At 32.5% G+C, this 20983-nt stretch overlaps 1 protein-coding gene across 1 annotated transcript in view; it reads right to left on the bottom strand.

Moving 5' to 3' along the window:
- Positions 1-864: 864 nt before the first annotated feature.
- Positions 865-20983, bottom strand: part of LOC108904434 (gamma-aminobutyric acid type B receptor subunit 1-like) — a gene marked incomplete at its 5' end in the record, with an annotated part of 42853 nt that continues 22734 nt past the window's right edge. Inside the window, 4 exons of the mRNA XM_023456120.1 lie at positions 865-1092; positions 1749-1886; positions 10096-10320; positions 15282-15521. Of these exons, the coding sequence (XP_023311888.1) occupies positions 865-1092; positions 1749-1886; positions 10096-10320; positions 15282-15521 (831 nt within the window). The remainder of the gene's footprint in view (positions 1093-1748; positions 1887-10095; positions 10321-15281; positions 15522-20983) is intronic.

Here is a 20983-nt window from a genome sequence, read left to right as displayed (position 1 = left end):
TATCACTTGGATTTTATAAAATATTATATTCGTTATATCTCTACTTTTTAGAAACTTCAAAAAAATGTAACGAAAAATAAAAGTAAAGATCATGGCCACTATGTTTTTTAAGGAGGGAAAACGCAATTTTAATAAAAAAATATTATATACAGGGTGTCCGGTAACTATCTACCAATCTATCGCGAGTATATTTTTTGCCTGATGTTCTCCCTAATATTTAGGCTCTAACTTTTAAACCACCTTGTATATTTTGACAACATTTTGAAGTAGTCTGGTACAGATAAGTGATGCTAAAACAGTTCGTTTAGCATTAGAAGGTATTCAGCAACGTACTGTCTCCAACACATATTGTTTCAGTTTTTTTTCATGACATCTGTCAAATGACAATTTTTTTAAAAATATTTAATGACACCAGTCCGGTTCTGGATACCTTGTAATAGTAAAAGACCGGTTTTAGTATTAAATCATAATCACTTCACCAAAACTTGATCAAAATATGCAAAGTGGTTTCAAAGTTAGGACCAAAAAGTAAATCTCTAAGTACCTCTTTGGGCACGATATAGGATTAGGAAGATCATTAGAAAAAAAACAGGAATTTCTAGTGTTAGTTTGGCCTACTCTATACTGGACTCTGTGTTTTATATAGTAACATAAGAAATACGTCGAAAAACTGCATTTTTAAAGAAAATTATTAACAAAAATAATTTCTCATAAAGTAGGTATACCTTGTGCTTTCATATCTCAAAATAATAAGTTTTGTTTCTCGAAGGAAGTAGTAAGCGCTTTGGAAGAGACAAATTAAATAATCAGTCATCATAACCAAAGGCATCGTTAATTACAAACGTGGAGGAAAATATGAGCGAATTAAAGATAACTCTCACTGAACTCTATATCAGACTGGCTGCACCTGGAAGAGCGCGTGTAGACGGAGATCCCTCCGCCGAAGGCCGAATCCGAGGTGCCGGCGTCCGTTATGAAATCGGCCACGATAAGTGTGTCCTTACCTTGCGTTATGGTGGAGGGGGTGAGCCCGCCCTTGCCGGCTTCCTTCTCCGCCAGACGTTCCTTCAGGAGCCTGATCCTCTCTTCCTTCTGCAACACCAAAGAGGAGATCAATCAGAATCGAGGAGTTGAATCATTTCTAAAAGTTTTGCTGAAGGTTCACAAGCAAGAATAAGCGAAATGAAATATAAATTTCACCATAGAAAGATCCTCTTCATGCTTTTTTGGAATGCAGTTGGAGCTACTTTGGAATACTATCAGAGAAGGGATGAATTAATGGATAGTGCCCTATAAGCAGACCTTTGAAGGACGCTAGAACTACCAATACGAAGCTATTGCAGAAGGCGTTCATCTAAAAATTATTTCTCCTCACACTGCTCAATCTGGAGACTGAAACTCGTGTTTAACTAGATTGGCATATTAGATAATTGTAAAATGTTTTGGTAAGATAAAGGTTTAGGAAGATAACGAAGTTAAACAAGTGAATGTTTCACAGATTAAGGCATGGCCAAAAACATTTACTCCGTTATAAAACAAGTGCAAGAATATGTGCAGTTTATTGAAGCAGGATGCATTTTGATTGAATCATGTTCTATGAAAATTATTACTGTTTGAAATGTCCTTATTTGGAAAATACACTTTCTTTATTAAGAAGTCTCTAATAGAACCAAAACTGATAAGAAATGCTGAAAGATATTAATAAAGGTAGAACAACCTGACATATTAATTGATGCATTCTGTTTTACCTGTGCTATAAGTCGTTGTAAATCTTCATTTTCAGTTAACAGTTTCTGATATTTTTCTTCGTCCTCCTTCGAGACTCCCATGTCTGGGTTGTATTTACTTTCAGCCTTATCTCTTGGGTGTTTAATTACCTCAATAACCTGCAGGCATAAGTTCAAACAATAAGACATACAAACCAACACAAATTAAATTAAAAGTTACTAATTAAAATGTAGGTTTGTTTTAATATTTCAACTGAAGATGTATCAATTTTAATCTGCATTATACCTTTCCAGAGTGTGGTTGAGGGCTTAGTTCAAGGAAATTTTATTTTTCCATGGTAATCCTTTCAGATGATACTACACGTAATACTGATCGAGATCATGGGTCAAAATCTACGATGATAATCAATTATGTTCATTTATTTATTCATTTATTTTGTTACTTTCATCAGGATTAATCATGTTGTGGGACGAGGCCACAATTACGGTGCAGAACACAGGGTGATTCATAAAGTATCCAAAAAAATTTGGGAATAGATGCGGCATGGAAAATGGAGTCAATATCGTAGAAAAAAATGTTTATAAAATCCTTATAGTTTCTGAGAAAAAAATTATTTTTTATTATTTATTATTTATTTCGAACTGCCCTTTTTGATTTTTTTTTACAAAATTGTATTTGTAAGAATCCCCTGTATATCCAAATTTTTCCGAAGTTACGAATCACCCTGTATATTGGAATCCTCTTCCGTAAAAATGTAAGGAATTCTAATTTAAAGAGAGTTTCAACTCTTGTTCAAAGTATACATATGATGCAACAGACAAATATTTGTTACGGAAAAATTGGTTCAAATTGCCACACTTTTTATAAAACAGCAGCATATTATAAAACACACTTAACAGAACAACTAATGAGATTTAATTGCATCACTATAATTCAGTATGCAAAAATGTTAACTTGAAATTCAACAAAAAAAAAAAACTGAAAGTAGAGATATACGAGTACACCGGTAAAGTGTTGGCATACCTACAATTGTACTCTTATAGATAGAGATAGAATTGATGCAGCTGATGGAACAACTTATTGAACTTATTAACTAGAGGTAAACAAAAGGAAACTACTGTTTTTAAGCAAAATAAAATCATCCAAAATACACCACCACATCATATTCAAGTTGTTGAGTTTATCTGGTGCAATAAAAAAATGATTGTCAAGGAAGTGCCTAGAATTTTGGAAAACTACTCCACATCCTTATAAGTTAATATATTTATAAAACACAGGGTGATGATTGTGTGAATCATCAAAATAACTGACGAAACGTCATTATATTTCAGAAAATAAACTGAAATGGAGTTATTCAACAACAAATCCAAAATAGTCAAAGTACAAAGCAAAATGTTGGAATATCTAGAGTTATATTCTGGGAAATCTATTGAACTGATTTTCTTAGAGGAAGAGAAACAATTTGTTGAATATATTAACTAGAGGTAAAGAAAAGGAAACCACAACTTTTAAGAGAGATAAAAATCATCCATGTACATCTAAAGATGCACTGAATAAGACTCGTTTTTCAAATAGATTAAATATGAAGCGGAATGACTATGTTTCCAATCAATTATACAGGGTGTTAAAAAAAGAGTGTAAAATATTTAAGGAGGTAATAGTATGAACCAAAATAAGCAGAAAAGTCTCAATAAACATGGGTCCGCAAAGTAACGGTTGCGGAGATATGGAATGTTTTATGTTTTTAGCCCCTTTTTTTTATTTTGCAAAAACGTGTATTTTCTTATAATAGTGGTTGATGTTTAGTGAAATAAACAGTACGTATTTGACAGTTGTTCTCAGTGCACAAGTTTTCTTTCGCTATGGCTGGTTACTCTAACGCAGAATTAACAGACATGCATTTCATGTATGGTCGTGCTAATGGGAACGCCACCGAAGCGCGACGTCTTTATGTTGACGCTTATCCAAATCGCCAGATTCCTTCACAACGCATGTTTGGAAGAATTCACCAAAGATTGCGTGATACCGGTTCCTTGAGCAAACAGTGCCATTTATCCGGAAGACCAAGGTCGGTATCCACTCCTAGAGCAGAAGAAGAAATTCTAGCACTGGTAGAGCAGAATCCAGGTACGAGTGTGCGGAGAATATCAGCCGAGGTAGGAATTAGTGGTCCTCTTGTTTGGAGAATCCTTCACGAGCAACTGCTTTATCCATACCATGTGCAACGAGTACAGGCCTTAAATCCAATAAATGATCATCAAGCACGTTTGGTTTTTTGCCGCTGGTTTCTACGTCATGATGCTGAAGACCCTCGTTTTCTTGCAAACATTCTTTTTACTGATGAGGCCGGGTTCACAAGAAATGGAGTGTTTAATTTTCACAATACGCATATTTGGGCCGACGAAAATCCTCATGCTCTAATAGAATCTGGACATCAGGCACGTTTTTCATTAAACATTTGGATGGGTATTGTAGGTGACAGGTTTCTAGGTCCTGTTGTTTTACCAAACCGATTAACAGGCGCTGCTTACCTCAACTTTCTGCAGAACACACTGTATGAGTTTTTGGAAGACATTCCTTTGAATCAGAGGCAACAAATGTGGTTCCAGCATGATGGTGCTCCAGCTCATTTTTCCATGGCCGTTAGAGAGCATTTACACCAAACTTTTCCACATAGATGGGTAGGAAGGGCCGGACCTGTTTTATGGCCTCCAAGATCGCCTGATCTGAACCCTCTAGATTTTTTTGTTTGGGGATATTTGAAGACATTAGTGTAGGTATGGTACTCCTGTAAATAGCCTTGAAGAGCAGCAGCTACGGATTAATCAAAAGTGTCAAGAAATCCAAACCAAGGAGGGTGTTTTCGAAAGAGTTCGAATATCGTTGAGACGAAGTTGTCGTGCCTGCTTGGAAATGGACGGAGGGCACTTTTAATATCTTCTGTAACTTTGTTTTTTGTTTGTTAAAAGTTTCCTTTGTCAGTTTATTCCTAATAATATAAAATGTTTGAAAAACGAATAGTGGTCCATATCTCCGCAACCGTTACTTTGCGGACCCATGTTTATTAAGACTTTTCTACTTATTTTGGTTCATACTATTACCTCCTGAAATATTTTACACTCTTTTTTTAACACCCCGTATAATGAAAAACAAGACATTTAACTTAATAAGGAGAAGGAATCACAATTACGTCATAATATGCAAATTGCCAAGCAATTGAACTAATAATTTTGAAAAATGATAATCACATTTTATATTTTGTATCCACAAGAACAAAGTGCAGGTCAAATTTGCAAACACTGATGACGATAATGATTCAGTCAAAACTTATTTTGAGTAATAAAAAATTGAAATGGAAATACCAATAATTTTGGAAAATTGGTACGTTAGAACTTCATGCAAGACGATGGTAATGTTCACTCAACAGAACAACTTATTAGACTTCGCGTTATTATATTAAAGAAGACCAATAATTAAGCTTGGAATGAATTCATTCAACAAAAAAACCAAAGTACATACCTAAAATACAGTTACAGATTAACAAAGGCACACCTGTAGTTATATTACAGAAATATATACAACCAATTAATTAGTTAGAGACAGAAAAACAATAATTGATATTGCTGATGAAAGAATTTATTAAACACAGTTTTTAAGTGAGATAATGATAATTGCTTTACAAAATTCAAAATTTAGCTAGCTAGCTGGATAGCTATTTGGCTTTAAATAATGAGACGGGAGCATAGCTACATCATAATATGCAAACTGCTGAACAAGTTTGAAAAATAATATTGACGCTCATATTTTGTATCGACAAGAATAAAATTAACCCAACCCAAGAGAAATTTGGTCAGTTCCGGTGGTGGACATTTTCAATTCCGAAGAGACAGATTTCCAATCAATTAGTCAATATCAAGTCTTAAAACGCTGCAAGTCCAGTTTTCTTGTTTTTTTTAGTAACTAACACCTAAAGTAACGTCCCTCTAACAATACACGAAAAGGCTCTCACCGCGGTAACACATAATTGACCAGAAAGAGGCAGAGTAATATAAAAAAGAAAATGAGATGCCTCAATTAGTCATTGTGATATATAGGATTATATCTGAGCGCAGGATATTTGAACATGACACACTCCTCATTTTTCTTTTACCCTGAAACGTTACATGTATATTCTCTTTCATATGAAGCAGTGGAATTGAACAATATTTGATCTTCAGTACGTCTGCTACCATGAGCTTAATCGATCGACTAATATTTGCCGAAATTTATATTTCTTAACCAGCCACGAAAGTAATAAAGTTTAATTATGTTTGATGTGGTTCAATTTCTTGATCGAGGCTGCTCGAAGGATATTTCGGGAGGAACCGCAAAAACGTTTTAAGAGCTCAATCGATGTAATAAAATATTCGGGGACTTTCCTTTATTTACTTATTTGTATGGAAGTATACACTCACTTCTTATAGGTCGAGAAATGGAACTTTCAATTGAATTTGGAATTGATAAATAAAGTCGACTTTGCCAGCACCTTTTCTGGTCTAATTTTAGATCCTTAAAATTTAATTTAAGGATTTAAAAAGGAGGACTGAAAATACGCGTACATTTCAATAAGTAATAACGTCGTTTCCTTAAAGCTCTATAAAAAATGTAATATAAAGATAAAAGACTTAAAATATAAAGTCAAATTAGTGTAATTGCTTTTTTCTTTAACGTATTCCATTAAAATCCTCAAAATAATATTAAAGTTACGGTACAACGACATTTTTACTAAGAACTTCATTACATTTGTTATGTTTTATAATGCTTCTGAATTGTTAGTGTCAACAGTAGCCAATAGTCAACGCTACTTTGTTTGTATGACTACAATACGTTGGATTTAATCGCACAGAGACGTTATTTGAATTTTTGGTTGGTTAAAAATTTCAATCTGAAATAGTGCTTGTAATAAGATGGTGAATATCTTGTTATGATGCCTTATACATACAACACGTTGAATGGAGGAACGATCTGGAGACCTTAATGGTCATGGCAATGAACTTACTACAGCTGAAAGTAGTTGTTTCTCTGGCGAGGCATTACCTTGCTGAAAAACTACATTTGGAGCAGTTTTTAGCTAGAATACGACTTGAACTTTCTTAAATGCAACGTTGGAGTGTCTTGCTCCCTCAAATTCAAAGAGGAGATCTCCTACCTACTTATCCTTTAATTGTAATCCCTCAATACAAATACACGACAGTTCAACGTTGTATATAAGAAATTCTGCAATATCTTGTCCTATTCTATGTTCAAACGCCTTTAAATCCAGTTTTTTTCTTACAAATTAGTGGTAGTTTTCATCTACCAATATATTGAGGTATTTCCTCTATCGAACATGTGTACGATGCTATTGGTAGAAGACTGTCAGATTTAATTATTCCATTCTAATTTTCGCTGCAACTCTAAAAGTCAGGTAACTTGACATGAGGTATCCCAATAAGACATTGCTCCACTCAAGCACATAGAAACGTTATTGACGTTAATTCATTTCCTGATTGCCGTATTGGTTTGAAATTTTCACCATTTATTAATTGAAATAAAATCACAAGTAGTGGTTGTTCAGCCTTGTGTCACACAGTGCATCTCACTTTATTGACAAATCATGGGATGAAACTGTTTATGGGACTCACAGAAACGATTGTGTTTTTGTGAAGGTGTATTCTGCACAAACGGCTCGAAGATAAAAAAAATTACGAAATATGGTTAAAATATTTGACAAATACGAAAAAAATATAAGTGTTCGAGGACTGACGGGCAATTAATGAAATGGTTCGTTATTAACATAAAAATGTGACTTTTTTCTCCTATGAAAAAGTGTCACAAATAACAGTCCTACCAAGATAAAGCCTTTTGAAAGTCATCAAAAAAGATAATTTTCTTGATAGTCCAGGCAGTATTTGTATCGGGTTGGGTAAAACGCATATGATCGGAGATTTTTGCTTTAACGGCTTCTAAATAACATCAGAAATGATAATTTTTCTATGCAAATAAAAAAAAACGTGGGCTTAATTTTTAATGCAATAAAGTATAAAAAAAATAGCAAAAAAAATCATTTTTTTCTTGGATTTCTCGGCGACAACTTAGCAACTATTCATTTTAGACAAAAATGGAATAGGAAAAAAAGTTTTGTAATTAAATTTTGATCAAGATAGAGTTAGTTGCAATTCGAAAAAATAATTATTGTTATTGCAAAAATCGGAAAAATCATTTAAAAAATTGCAAAAAATGCTAGTTTATTTGTCAATTTTTTTCAGACACTTGAATAATACCTAGGATCTTCATACTTTTCCCAATTAAACTTCTTAGTGTATAGAATCATCACACCAAAATTCATCCAATTCGGTTTGATAGTTTTTACATAATAATTGTTTAAATTTTTTATATTTTTTAAATTAAAAAATTTTCAAAATCAAATTTCTAAAAATCTAATTGGTCCATTAGAAGCTGAGATAAGTGAAATTTTTCCGAGCGTCCCAGTTTTGAACTCGAGAATTCAGATCGGAGTGTGTTTACTCCCCCCACCACTGATACCACATTTTAAATGGGACACCCGTGATTGCAAATTTTGAAAATCATTATCTGGAAAGTACTCGGAATGGCAATCCTATTAGTTCAAAAAACAGCCCTTATACCCTTATAGTTTTAGTATAAATAAGGGTTAACTTTAACGGGCTATAACTCCGAAAATAATGGGCGGATCATCAGGTTTTTTTTAAATACTCGTCTTTCCGAGTACTTTCAAACCATATTTTAAAATAAAAAAAAAATTAAAAAACATTAAAATATTGCAATTGTTTATAAGTGTGAAAATTGGGACAATGTTTAAACAGTCACCACGGTTCACCTAATCGTCCGATTTGAATTTTTCAAAAATCATTTTAAAGCTTGACAGCTCTTCTTTCTGTGGTGAAGGTTTTAGATTTTTAGAAATTTGATTTTGAAAATTTTTTAATTTAAAAAATATAAAAAATTTAAACAATTATTATGTAAAAACTATCAAACCGAATTAGATGAATTTTGGTGTGACGATTCTGTACACTAAGAAGTTTAATTAAGAAAAATATGAAGATCCTAGGTATTATTCAAGTGTCTGAAAAAAATTGACAAATAAACTAGAATTTTTTGCAATTTTTTAAATGATTTTTCCAATTTTTGCAATAACAATAATTATTTTTTCGAATTACGACTAACTCTTGATCAAAATTTATTTACAAAACTTTTTTCCTCTTCCATTTTTGTCTAAAATGAATAGTTGCTAAGTTGTCGCCGAGAAATCCAAGAAAAAAATGAATTTTTTGCTATTTTTTTATACTTTTTTGGATTAAAAATTAAGCCCACGTTTTTTTTTATTTGCATAGAAAAATTATCTTTTCTGATGTTGTTTAGAAGCCGTTAAAGCAAAAATCTCCGATCATATGCGTTTTACCCAAGTATACCCCTTTTAAAACAGATACCGCCTGGTCTATGATTACTCATCAACAATATATCAAATTTGTGAGTTTACGTTTTTAAGTATACCTACTCAATGCTTAACCAAAAAAATATAAACAATCGGAAGCGATTTACAGGAGGTTCCTGGCATCACCAGCAGTTCAGTGTAAATGCATGCCGATATTAAACGAAGAAAATTACCTAAATTTTCTAAAAATTTAATTCGGCGTTCTACTAGAAGATATGCCTTAAGTCCAGAAATGGTGATGGTGTCTCAAATTTCCGTTATAATGTTAGGGAATATCAATAATGAATAGATGATATTCCTGCAGCTGGTTTGGACAAGAATCTCCTGAGTGTAATCCACCTGATTTTTATTTTTGGTATCGTTGAAACTTAATTCTTTACTCAGGACAAATACAAACAGTTGAGGAACGTCGGTAAAGAATGGTTTGATGGTTTTGATACTATCAAAAATAGGTACTCCAGGTGGTTTTAAGAAACAAGTAAAAGCGAAATTATTCAAACCATATTTTCTTAAAAAAGAAAAAATCAAAATACAAAAATAAGTATTTTTATGTATTTTTTTAGTTGTATTTCCGTTTGTCTTGTTTTGTTATCCTTTTCAGGTTAGAAGTAGTTAAAATCCCTAGCTATCTTTTTTTAATTTAGAGCAAACTTACAGTTAAATTTTTACGAATCATTAATGAGTAATCAAGAAAATCCAAGAAAATCCGCTACTTTAAATTTTAAAAAGTTGTAGCTTGCAAGAGGTATTTCTTAGTACACATGTTCGCAGGAGAAAAAATTTGTATTTTTAAATGCAGATTTGTTTTAACCATCAGTATAAATCGTTCATCCGCACAAACAATCACAAGTTATCACGGATTGTTAGTAGCTTACCTTAGGCACAAAGATGAGAGCCATACTAAGAAAGCAACAAAAAACTATCGCTAGGGCCACGAACGCGAAGCTGGCATCCTGCTGACTGGCGATGACCATGGTAACCGGAGCAGTTATCAGGCACAGGATGACGACGTTGTAGATGCTCATACCCACGTACCTGGAGTCGTTTATTTGTTTTACCTTCAACGACCTCGTTTCGTAGGCGAGAAATAAACCAAAAATCTGAAAACATCAAAGTGACAGGGTACCCAGCACATGTCTTGGAAATGCTGACTTTTCCAGGGTTTTCATAACTATTCTGAGTAAGATCCATGAGGTTCGGAAACCTTCATATGTTAGTTCCGTGGTTTTAAGAACTAGTGAGTATTACGCATTAAAGAGTATGTATTAATATTTATTTCCTACCTTTATGCGTGTGTAAAATATTTTTTACAGATTAGGGCGTATGTAAAATATGTCATTTTATACATTTGTGCGTATGTAAAATACTTCGCTCTATACGCTACTAATTTAAAATAAGACAGAATGTTCCTGATTTTTTTCTCATATGGATTCAATGGTATTTTATGAACTTTTAAATCCATATGAGATTTGAGAGTCCTTCACATATTAGTTTTACAACTGTTATAAATAGATAGTGCGTAATTGTGCTATTTTACGCATTAGTGTCTATATAAAATTTTTCGTTTATACGCCAGTATAACGTAAAGTAAGATAGAACGTAATCGATTATTTTCCCAAACAAATCCAATGGTATTTCATGAAATTTTAAATTCAGCAGATGAAGTAAGCATCTGGATTAAGGCCGTATAGATCAGGGCGGATCTATCGAAATATCCTACTTCTTGGATGTAACAGGGGCAAATTATTTTTGCTGGAATACCTTCAGTACAACTCAGATAATAAAGGTATAGATCCCTAGATCTGGGCGAGGTCCGGAACATTTTGAAAATTGGAAAAATGTTTAAAAAATTTAAAAACTATCTATTTTATCTGAGTTTTTTTATTTATATCTTGGAACCTATATATTTTGGAAGAATATTGAAGAGGAAAAAAGTTTTAGAATTGAATTGTGCACAATATACTGTAATTTAAAAATGTCTAAATTGATTACCGACGTTGCGAAATAGTAATAATTGATGAAAAAAAGCTTTTTGGATAATTTTTTAAAAATATTTTAATTGCTCCGAGGGCATTCTAATTTTGATAAAAAAAACTTTAGAGTATAATAAAACAACACACCAAATTTCATAAAAATCGGCAAAATAATTTTTTGAAAAAATTTTGAATTAACATTTTCGAATTTTCAAAATGTTGCACAGCCTCAAATAAAGCATGTAAATACTTGAAAATTTTTTCACATGGAAAAGACCACTCAATCTTTCAAATGGTTTTAAAAAATCGGTTGATTAGGACGGCCACAGTACTCTTTTTTAATTTTTGAACAATTATCAATTTGCAATTTAGTTGTTTCAAAAATTATAACTTTAAAGTGCTCGGAAAGACGCTTCTTAGAAAAAAATTCATTCCGTTTATTGGTTGTCGAGATATAAGCGGTCAAAGTTTATCGGCATTTACCGTTAATTCATAAACAATTTAGCAATAATCTTTGATCCAGTAACTTCGTTTTTCCCAGCTGGAAAAAATTTTCATATCCATAAGTTAACGGCAACATGGATAAATCGGCGGAAAAGCTGTCGCTTGCACGCGCGAAAAGTGACTCAAAACACGAAAAGTGGGGGAGGGGGCTTTAGCTCCGAGACTGAATTCGGAGGTTCAAAATGCGAAGGTACGAAAAAAATTGCATTATCTCGGCTTCTAATGGACCAATTTCGATCTTTTTTTTTTATCCGATGTCCTGCGAACCAAGGAATTCGAATATCGTAATGTCAACTGTCTAATTTGCACATATTTTGTTATGAACAAAGTTTATTACTTATGTATTAAATATACTGTATATTCTTACCCTATGCTATTGCATTTTTTCAATGAAAAAATTTGTTTACGTATATATTTAAACACTCTGATTGTGAATGTTATAATTATTACAATTATTTAAATAATTTTTGTTTAAACAAATTAAAAAAAGAAAAAAATTTTTTGGAAATTATTTTTTTTTTGTTAAATACAGATAAAAATAGTACTTTAAAATTATAATTTTTAAAAAAAAAAACTAAATTGCAAATTGATAAATGTAATCTAATTGTTTAAAAATAAAAAAACGTTAAAAATTTACTGTGGCTGTCCTAATCAACAATTTTATAGTTTTTCAAAATCCATTTGAAAGGTTGAGCGGTCTTTTCTATGTCAAAAAATTTTGAAGTATCTAGATACTTTATTTGAGGCTGTGCAACATTTCGTGCAAATTCGAAAAAAATTTTTAATTTTTTTTTTTCAAAAAGTTATATTGGGAAAACTATCGAATCTATTTTAATGAAATTTGTTGTGTTGTTTTATTATACTCTATATTTTATTTACCAAAATTAGAATGCCTTCGTAGCAATTAAAATATTTAAAAAAAATTATCCAAAAAACTTGATTATTTTGCATTTTTTTCATCAATTATCGCTATTTTGCAACATCGATAATAAATTTAAATATTTTGTGCAAATTCAATTCTAAAACTATTTTTCCTCTTCAATGTTCTTCCAAAATGTGTAGGTTCCAAGATATAAGTAAAAAACTCAGATAAAATAGTTATATTTAAAAATTTTTTAAACATTTTTGCAATTTTAAAAATGTTCCGGATCTCGCCCAGATCTAGGGATCTACACTTTTATTATGTGAGTTGTGCTGAAGGTAATCCAGAAAAAAATTGCTTGCCCCCTTTCACATCCACCTCAAAACAGATCCCCCCTGGTCTAATAACGTTCTTCAACGATTTTACTGTCTTTGTTACTAAATAATTGTTAGTATGACAAGTGGAAAGCCACGATGTCGAGGTGACATCTAATACCACAGTTGTCAGTGCCATTCTGCCACCGTGACATATTAAAAGAACAATTTATTTTTTTTACTAAGGCGTAAAATATTTACATTACGCATCGGGGCGAAATGAGATGTTACACACGTAGTAGAAAGCGTTTCTTTAACTGGTATAACTATTATCTCAATGATAAATCCTTGTCTCATATTACCGAGTCTTTTTTAGTATCGGCATGTAAATTTCCCGGTACCCCTCTTTACGATGCGATGGCGAGAATTCTAATGAAGGCAAGAAATTTTGCTCATTACTGTTTAACGACTCACGTAATTAGCACTAACAGTTTCAGTTTAAAACTTCATCGTTCTCTTTAGCCGTAAGATATAATATTTCACCACCTTTAGGACTTTGCTTCTTTGTTTTCGACCACATTCTTTGATAAACAGCCTGCATTATGTGTACCTGTGCACGTCTGTATGTTTACTGTTTGTCTTTGTCTGTCTGCCTGCGTCTGGAAGTGCCAATCTGCGTGAATATGTAGATGAGATTTAAGTACCTACAAAGCATTGCTTTGTACTTATTGGTAGAAACTGTGTCTGTCTCAAGGACATTTAAATAAAGGGGACTTATTTACTTACATTTCTAGATGAAGCCTGGTCTATTCACAGTCAAATTGTATGATTGTTGTCAGCTGTATAATTATACTGGAAATGTACTTAATATTTTTATCGCAATTTTCATCACAATTGTGAAAATTATTATTACAGGATAGTATTATTAAGTTATGCATGCAATATTGTTAAATTCTGTACATATTAAACTATTTTTCATTTTTCATATTTGCCATGTTTGAAGACTTGGCAACTACGCAATAATTTGTAGCGTGTTCCTCGTTCGTTCTGCCGTGGTTGACAGAATATGGCGTCTCTTGTTAGAAAATAGTTGTGATTTTAGTAAGTGAAACGTGATTAGTGTTTATACATGTATTTTGGATAAACTTTTAAGATGTGAATATGGTTAGACAGTGCAGAATTTGTAAGAAATTGGATTATAAACATCCACATCAGCTATCCTTCCACAGGTAAGCGTGTTGAAGGTGACTTTGGAATGTATATGCAACTGTGGCCATTGTCGTGCGTGTGGGTAACTTTTCTTTGAATAACGGTAAAATTTTATAAAACTGACATGGATTTTTTTTTAAATTTTGCTGAAATAGTAAGAAAACAATAATATGAACCACGTTTGGCCATTAAAATCAAAGGAAAATGCTGCACCACAAATAAGTTACAGACATTATTTATATTTAATATATTTCTAGGTATTTCAACGTTATCCCTTATACCCAACATTACACATTTTAATCATTCATCATTTTCATTTTCCTCTACGACAAAAACCTTTTCAAAAATATATTTACAATTTTACTAAATGCACGAGCATAAAAACTGAATAAATACAACAGCAAAAATATGGTGGTGGTTCACTTACACATAAAAATACCGAAGATGCAATCGACTGAATGTTGCATTCATTCGACCATTTGATGTTCTCCTTTGGGAATATATTTTTATGTCTCACTGAAAATTTGCCTCAGTATTCTAAAAGTGAAATGTGAACGTTTTTAGGATGCTTGGGGATGGTGCAACAAGAAAGAAATGGTTAGTTATTGGGATTCCAAGAAGTTATAAAAATATTATATATATTTATTATAAAAATATTAAGTAGCTGTTGAAATATATTGATTTAGGACTATAAAATATTTTATTTTGACCCATCCAAAATGTACGACATTGGAGATGTAATCGCGCGCATCAGTTGGATGAAAATAAAGCCCTCTGCTTTTCCCTTGTCTAGCTTCACCCAACATATGAGATAGACTGTGACATGCATCCTTTATTTAAATGTCCTTGGTCTGTCTGCATATCGAGTTATTTATTTTCGTCTATGTTTTTATACGCGTTTACCAATCTTTATATCTTTTTCCTGTAAGTCTGTACCTTTCGATATTTGTTTGTCTTTCAATGTTTTGTGATGCAAGTCAGGTGATATCGGTGTAGGCCATGGAATAGCGCATCTGCCGTGTGTCTTTGAAATTCATATTCATTCATTTAATTCAATGCCGAGTACTAACCGACAACCGAGCATACCCCGTACTAATAGACGAAACGAATAGACGAAGTCTACTCAAATTAAAGAATGGTAAGAAGTCTAACGGCCATCGATAAATGCCGAGACCAAGAGATCCCCTTTATTGACTCACCAGAACTAATCCCTTATAAGCGTAAATCACGGACAACCAAACGTTATTGTTATGGCTTTCGCAGTGCTCCAGTTCCGGCCTTATCTGGGCGTCGTCCAGGGAGGAGACCGGCGCTTCCAGGGGGAACAGCTCGATGCGTCGCTGTAGCGGGTCGAGCAGCTGCCACGCCAACATTATGACGACGTCCACCAGCAGCAGGCCGGACACCATTGAGTACAGCTTCCAAGGCTGCACTTTTTTCTGGAAAATGACATTGATGATACGATTTCCTCAATCCACATTGAAAATTAAAAATACGAATCACCTAAAAAAATTACGAAAATATGCCTGCGAGAGGTTGATGCAAGGAAATTAAAAATTAGCGAGTTAAGGTACTTAACGAACATGTAAACAATAATTCATTTAATAATAATATGTGTAGTCGGAATAGGCCAAGGAAATAAGGTTCCTGATTTTCTGACTGACAATAAGTCAACGTTTCAATTTTATTTAGAACCTTCTTAAGGGCTATACGTAATAATAAAAATATAAAAATGTATATGTAGAACATAATTTAGAAAATATTAAAATAATAGTTGAAAAGAATATTTCAAAATTATTAATTAAATTGTTGAGGACTGCACCAATATAAAAAAGGTATACAAAATATATTTAAAAGAGGAAAAAGTAGCAACCTTACCTAGTGAGATAACCACTGTCATATAATTAAGATAATTTATCGTGCAATGAACCAAATAAAATTAAAAAAATATTATTACTTTTCATTTAATTTTTTTTCTGAGAAAACTTTAATATTCAAAATAATTATTAGGATATGTACCTAGGTCTGGAGCTGCCAATTTGTTAAAAATGTTAACACCCATAAAATGATAACGTACGAGGTGTTGTCAAATGATTAGCATTTAATAGATTTATTAATAGTGCTTTTGTACTTAAATTTCGCGTGTTTGACATTTTGTTCTGGAATTATTGGGTAACTTTATCCATACATCTCTAATTCTGTATTTTATATTTTGTTTTGTTTGCCCTGTATACAGAGTGTGGTGTGTATAATCTATAAAAATTAAACTACAGCTTCCTGATGATATTTCTAATAGAAAACTTTTATACGAAAAAGTTCTATCTTCGCGTGTTTTTTTGTAAATTAAAGTTCATTTATTCAACGAAAATGAAGACCGACCCTGTGTTATTTATTAGAAACGTTGGAAATGTTTTTATGCGACCCGAGATGCAACCTTATAATTTAAGTCGGTATAATCTAATACTAATAATACTAAACGAAGGTTAGGTTACATTGTCAAAAAAATTGTATTGAATTCATTATTCACTTAATTATTAAATATTAAGCATCGTCCATCGACCCATCAGTGTTAAGAAGTGGAAGATTCCAGACAAAAGTTTTTATTTTGTAATTTCACGATGGTGATAGTAAAAACGCGATTCTTATTTCTTACTTTGCTTAATTTTTTAGTTTGTGCACAAACTAGTTTCACAATGAACCGAGAAAACAATGCATTTACTATTTCCGAACGTGTCGATATGGTGTTAGTGTACGGTGCAGCCGGAGAAAATGCGCTCGCGGCGACTAGGTTGTACCGGGAACGATGGCCACAACGTCACCCCTCATATGCAAATATTCTACAGTGCATTCAGCGGCTGCGAGATACGGGAAGAGTTATTCCTCGAGGAGAAAGACGTGGTCAGCTAGTGAACCTTAATGTTAAAGATACTGTGTTGGAAAATCTTGACGAAGACCCCACAATTAGTACTCAACGACGCGCACAACAATTAGGAACCTCATCTCGTACCGTACATCGCATCTTAAGGCACCAGCTGTTGCACCCTGTGACGCGCATGAGTGTTAATCATGAAGTGGGGACTAAGTGCGGTAGAGGGGAGAGTCCACTGAAGTGCGGGGCAGTGTGCAGTGGGACTTCGATGGAGGTTGTACGATGTATGCACGATAAACTGAAATTTATATGTTAAGAAAAATTACCCACTGTATTGATAAAGTTGTATTTTAAGTGTAATGTAGGTAACCAGGAATATATTAATAAAACTGAGATAAGTATTGTGTTCTGCCTCCCTGAGATCGTAACAACCCCTATATCTGCAACCAGTTCAACAGATTTTACCCTCGGATTATGATCAACGAATGCGTTTTTGTAGATAGTTTTTACGTCAATGTGCCAGTCAAGTAGACTTTCCTGCTTACGTTTGTGTAACAGATGAGACGACATTTACCCGTGATGAAATGAATTTCCATAATATGCACCTATGGGCCGATGAAAATTCTCACGCGATTATGGAAACTCGTTTTCACCATCAGTTCTCGGTAAATGTTTGGGCTTGCATAATAGGCGATGTACTTATGGATTCCTATTTTTTTGAAGAACGACTAAATGGACCAACTTATGCTGATTTTTTGGAGAACCGTTTGCCTCAATTATTATTGGACGATGTGGCATTACAAGTTTGGGCACGCATGTTTTATCTTCAAGATGGGGCTCCTCCACACAGTACTCGAGAAGTAACGACACTTTTGAATGAAATGTTTCCTCAGCGATGGATTGGACACTTTGGTCCTGTGCCGTGGCCACCTCGGTCACCCGATCTAACTCCAATGGACATTAATCTTTGGAGTCACCTGAACTCATTGGTTTACAATACTCCAATTGCTTCGGTTGAAGAATTGCGAAACCGTATACTTGAAGCTGCTGACACAATTAGGGGAATACCTGGAATATGGGAAAATATTCGCGGTTTTGTTTGTGGACTCTTACAGTAACAACAATGCATTTAAAATAATAATTACTATTAATTACTCGTATTATAATAAGGAAATATCAGTTTTTTTTTAATATCTATTTTTCTTAGTTTATACTTGTGCATTAAAAAATTTCCGAGAAATAGAGAAGTATCTTTCTATCTTTCAATGACGATTTGTTTACGCGGCTGGTTTACAGCACGTAACTCATCGTCCAGCATACGGACAGGACCGTTTCAGAGAAAATATTTTGATCCATAATTGAACTTAAATTTACGAAAAAAACGCAAAAATAGAACTTTTTCGTATAAGACTTTTCTATTACAAATATCATTAGGAGGCTGTAGTTTAATTTTTATAGATTATACACGCCACACCCTGTATATCTCTGAACAACTGGATTTCATAAAGTACACGAAACAGATACGATATATCAAGTTTATCTTTCATTGAAGAATACAATAAAAAAATGGTTATCATTATTTAAAATCAGTGTCATTTTTTCTGACAAACATATTATATAACGTATTGTAACATATTCTATGTTCTGTGTATTGCCTATTTCTGCATCAACAATTTTAATTAATACATTTTAATAGGTATGTGTTTGCTTTTAAAATATTAAAATGTGTTTTAAATATTGTTTTAATGTTTTTTAAATTATATACTCAACTATTTTATTATTGATAGCCCTGAAGAAAATGTTAAGTAAAATCGAAATCTTGGATCAGTCAGGGAATCAAGACCGTTATTTCCTTACCCTCTTCCAGCTGTCGTATATATGCTCTTATGTACAGCGATCATAGAAAAATATTAATATAGCGGAGGAAATACTGTTTGCAAGTAAAACACGTTTGACTTTGAATTCTGTGTGGAGAGACTATAGATGTTTGAATGTGATATATATTCGTTTTTATGCTAATTTAACTTTACTGCCAAAAATATTATTCCTCCCTCAATCCCCGGCTTACGCATTTCGATGACGAAGCTGTATTTCATTGCGTAGATTTAAAGGGAAGATTTGCAGCGAAAATTATGAGTTATGCGTTCCCTTTTATTGGGGAAAGCATCAACACTTTTTAGGGCACATATCAACCGTAATAATTCAAAAAGCGTATATAGTAATAGAAGTATAATAGCATTAAAAATAAGAAGCTGTCGCATTGATTGCATTAGTTAAAAGTATGTGAATAAACACACTGACGTAAATAATTTAAATCACTTTTATGAATTCATCGAATTCGTTGCCCCAGGGAGAAATTTTCACGCTGCAGTTGACAACCTAAATTCCCTTATTTATCGGGAACCCTTAATAATCGGGAACTGACATATCAATTATTTTGGATTTATCAAATCAAGTAATTTAAATATATGTTAAATGTATTGTTAATATGGTCACTAACATTTTTAGTTTGGAGTTGTTTAATTATTATTGTCCATTTTTATTCATAGTGTTGATAAACATTTACAAATCTATAAACTAAATAGAGACGTAAAATCTAAAATCTTATTAAACAATATCAACTTTAAGTGCTTGACAATTACTGATTATTACTTTCATAAATAAAATAAAAATTTTATCTACCGGAAAAGGAAATATGAAGAGAATTATTACTAACTTATAAACGACTCAGAAGTCGTTTTTACAACTGATTTGTAAATTTTGAACTGAAACATGAACAAATTTAGAGATTTAAAACTGGAGGTATTTATTTATGGAAAGTGTATTTTCATTTACATGTCGTCAATAACTTTGACTTGCAGATTGATGTTATTTTTTGCAACGATTTGTAATTAGTGTGTCATTTTTAAAAGAAGAAATTTTTGTAAGTGAAATGACTATATAATTAGACATGTTGTATAATTTTATGTTCTGTGTGATTTTTGTTAAAATTGTTTTAACGTTGTGTATAGGATTTATACATTGTACTTTCTTTTATAATATCAACTGTTTTACAGTTCAAACTTAAACTGAAAATTAACATACCACATTTGTACGAATATATGTAAACAGTGGTCAAATAAATATCTATTTATCTATCTATCATATGTATAGTCTTTCCGATGTCAATTGAAGACCAAAGACGTAGGCATTATGTACCTGGTTCGGTCGCTACGCAGCAACTCGGCATTGAAATATTTGAAAAAACTTGTTCCCATATTTATTTACCCATACCCATATACAGGTCTGGTAGCACTAAACATGGAGGTGGTAGAAATGTATACGCCAAACACAGCCGCACTAGGCGACTGGGTAATAAATTTCAGTTGTTGACAAACTGCCTAGCAGTGCAGTGCAGCAATGCAGAATTTGGTGTGATTCAGGTAATTTTAATTTATTATAGGCATCTTCTATTAATCATTCATATTACACCTGCCAAAGGGAGAAATAAGAGGGATATTTTGTTTACTAATATTATTACAAAATGCCATTTCGGAGACCTTTTGAAACGGAACAAAACGAAATACCGCCAGATAATATTCAATCAGTAGAACCGGTTGTTGATGAAACAGATTTAGAATTTAAAAATAAAGATTTACATGTTCAATATCAGAAAAATTAAAAATCAGATAATGAAATTATAAATAGAATTCACATATTAACTAAAGTTTTAGTGTCCACAATTTTTCGTGTTATTAAACAAGATCATTGCGTAAAGAGGAAGAGAAAATAAACATTTAAAAATATCGATGACATTCGGCGGACAATTTATAGTTTAGATAAAGAAAAAATATGTTGTTAGCCAAATGAACATAATAATAGCAATTTTCTACACATTATATACAAATTATTATTATTTTTTCCCTTTAGCAAAAAACTTTTTTAGGAACGCCTATGAAACTCATTAAATTTTATTGCTAAGCGTTTCTGTACATGTTCAACTGATTTCGGAAAGACTATAACTGATACAAAATTCATATATATATGTATATA

This window comes from Anoplophora glabripennis, unplaced genomic scaffold (assembly GCF_000390285.2).
Source record: "Anoplophora glabripennis isolate ALB-LARVAE unplaced genomic scaffold, Agla_2.0 scaffold133, whole genome shotgun sequence".
Taxonomy (NCBI): Eukaryota; Metazoa; Arthropoda; class Insecta; order Coleoptera; family Cerambycidae; genus Anoplophora; species Anoplophora glabripennis.
The sequence above is the reverse complement of the archived record's forward strand: the minus strand, read 5'-3'. Positions and strand labels throughout refer to the sequence as shown.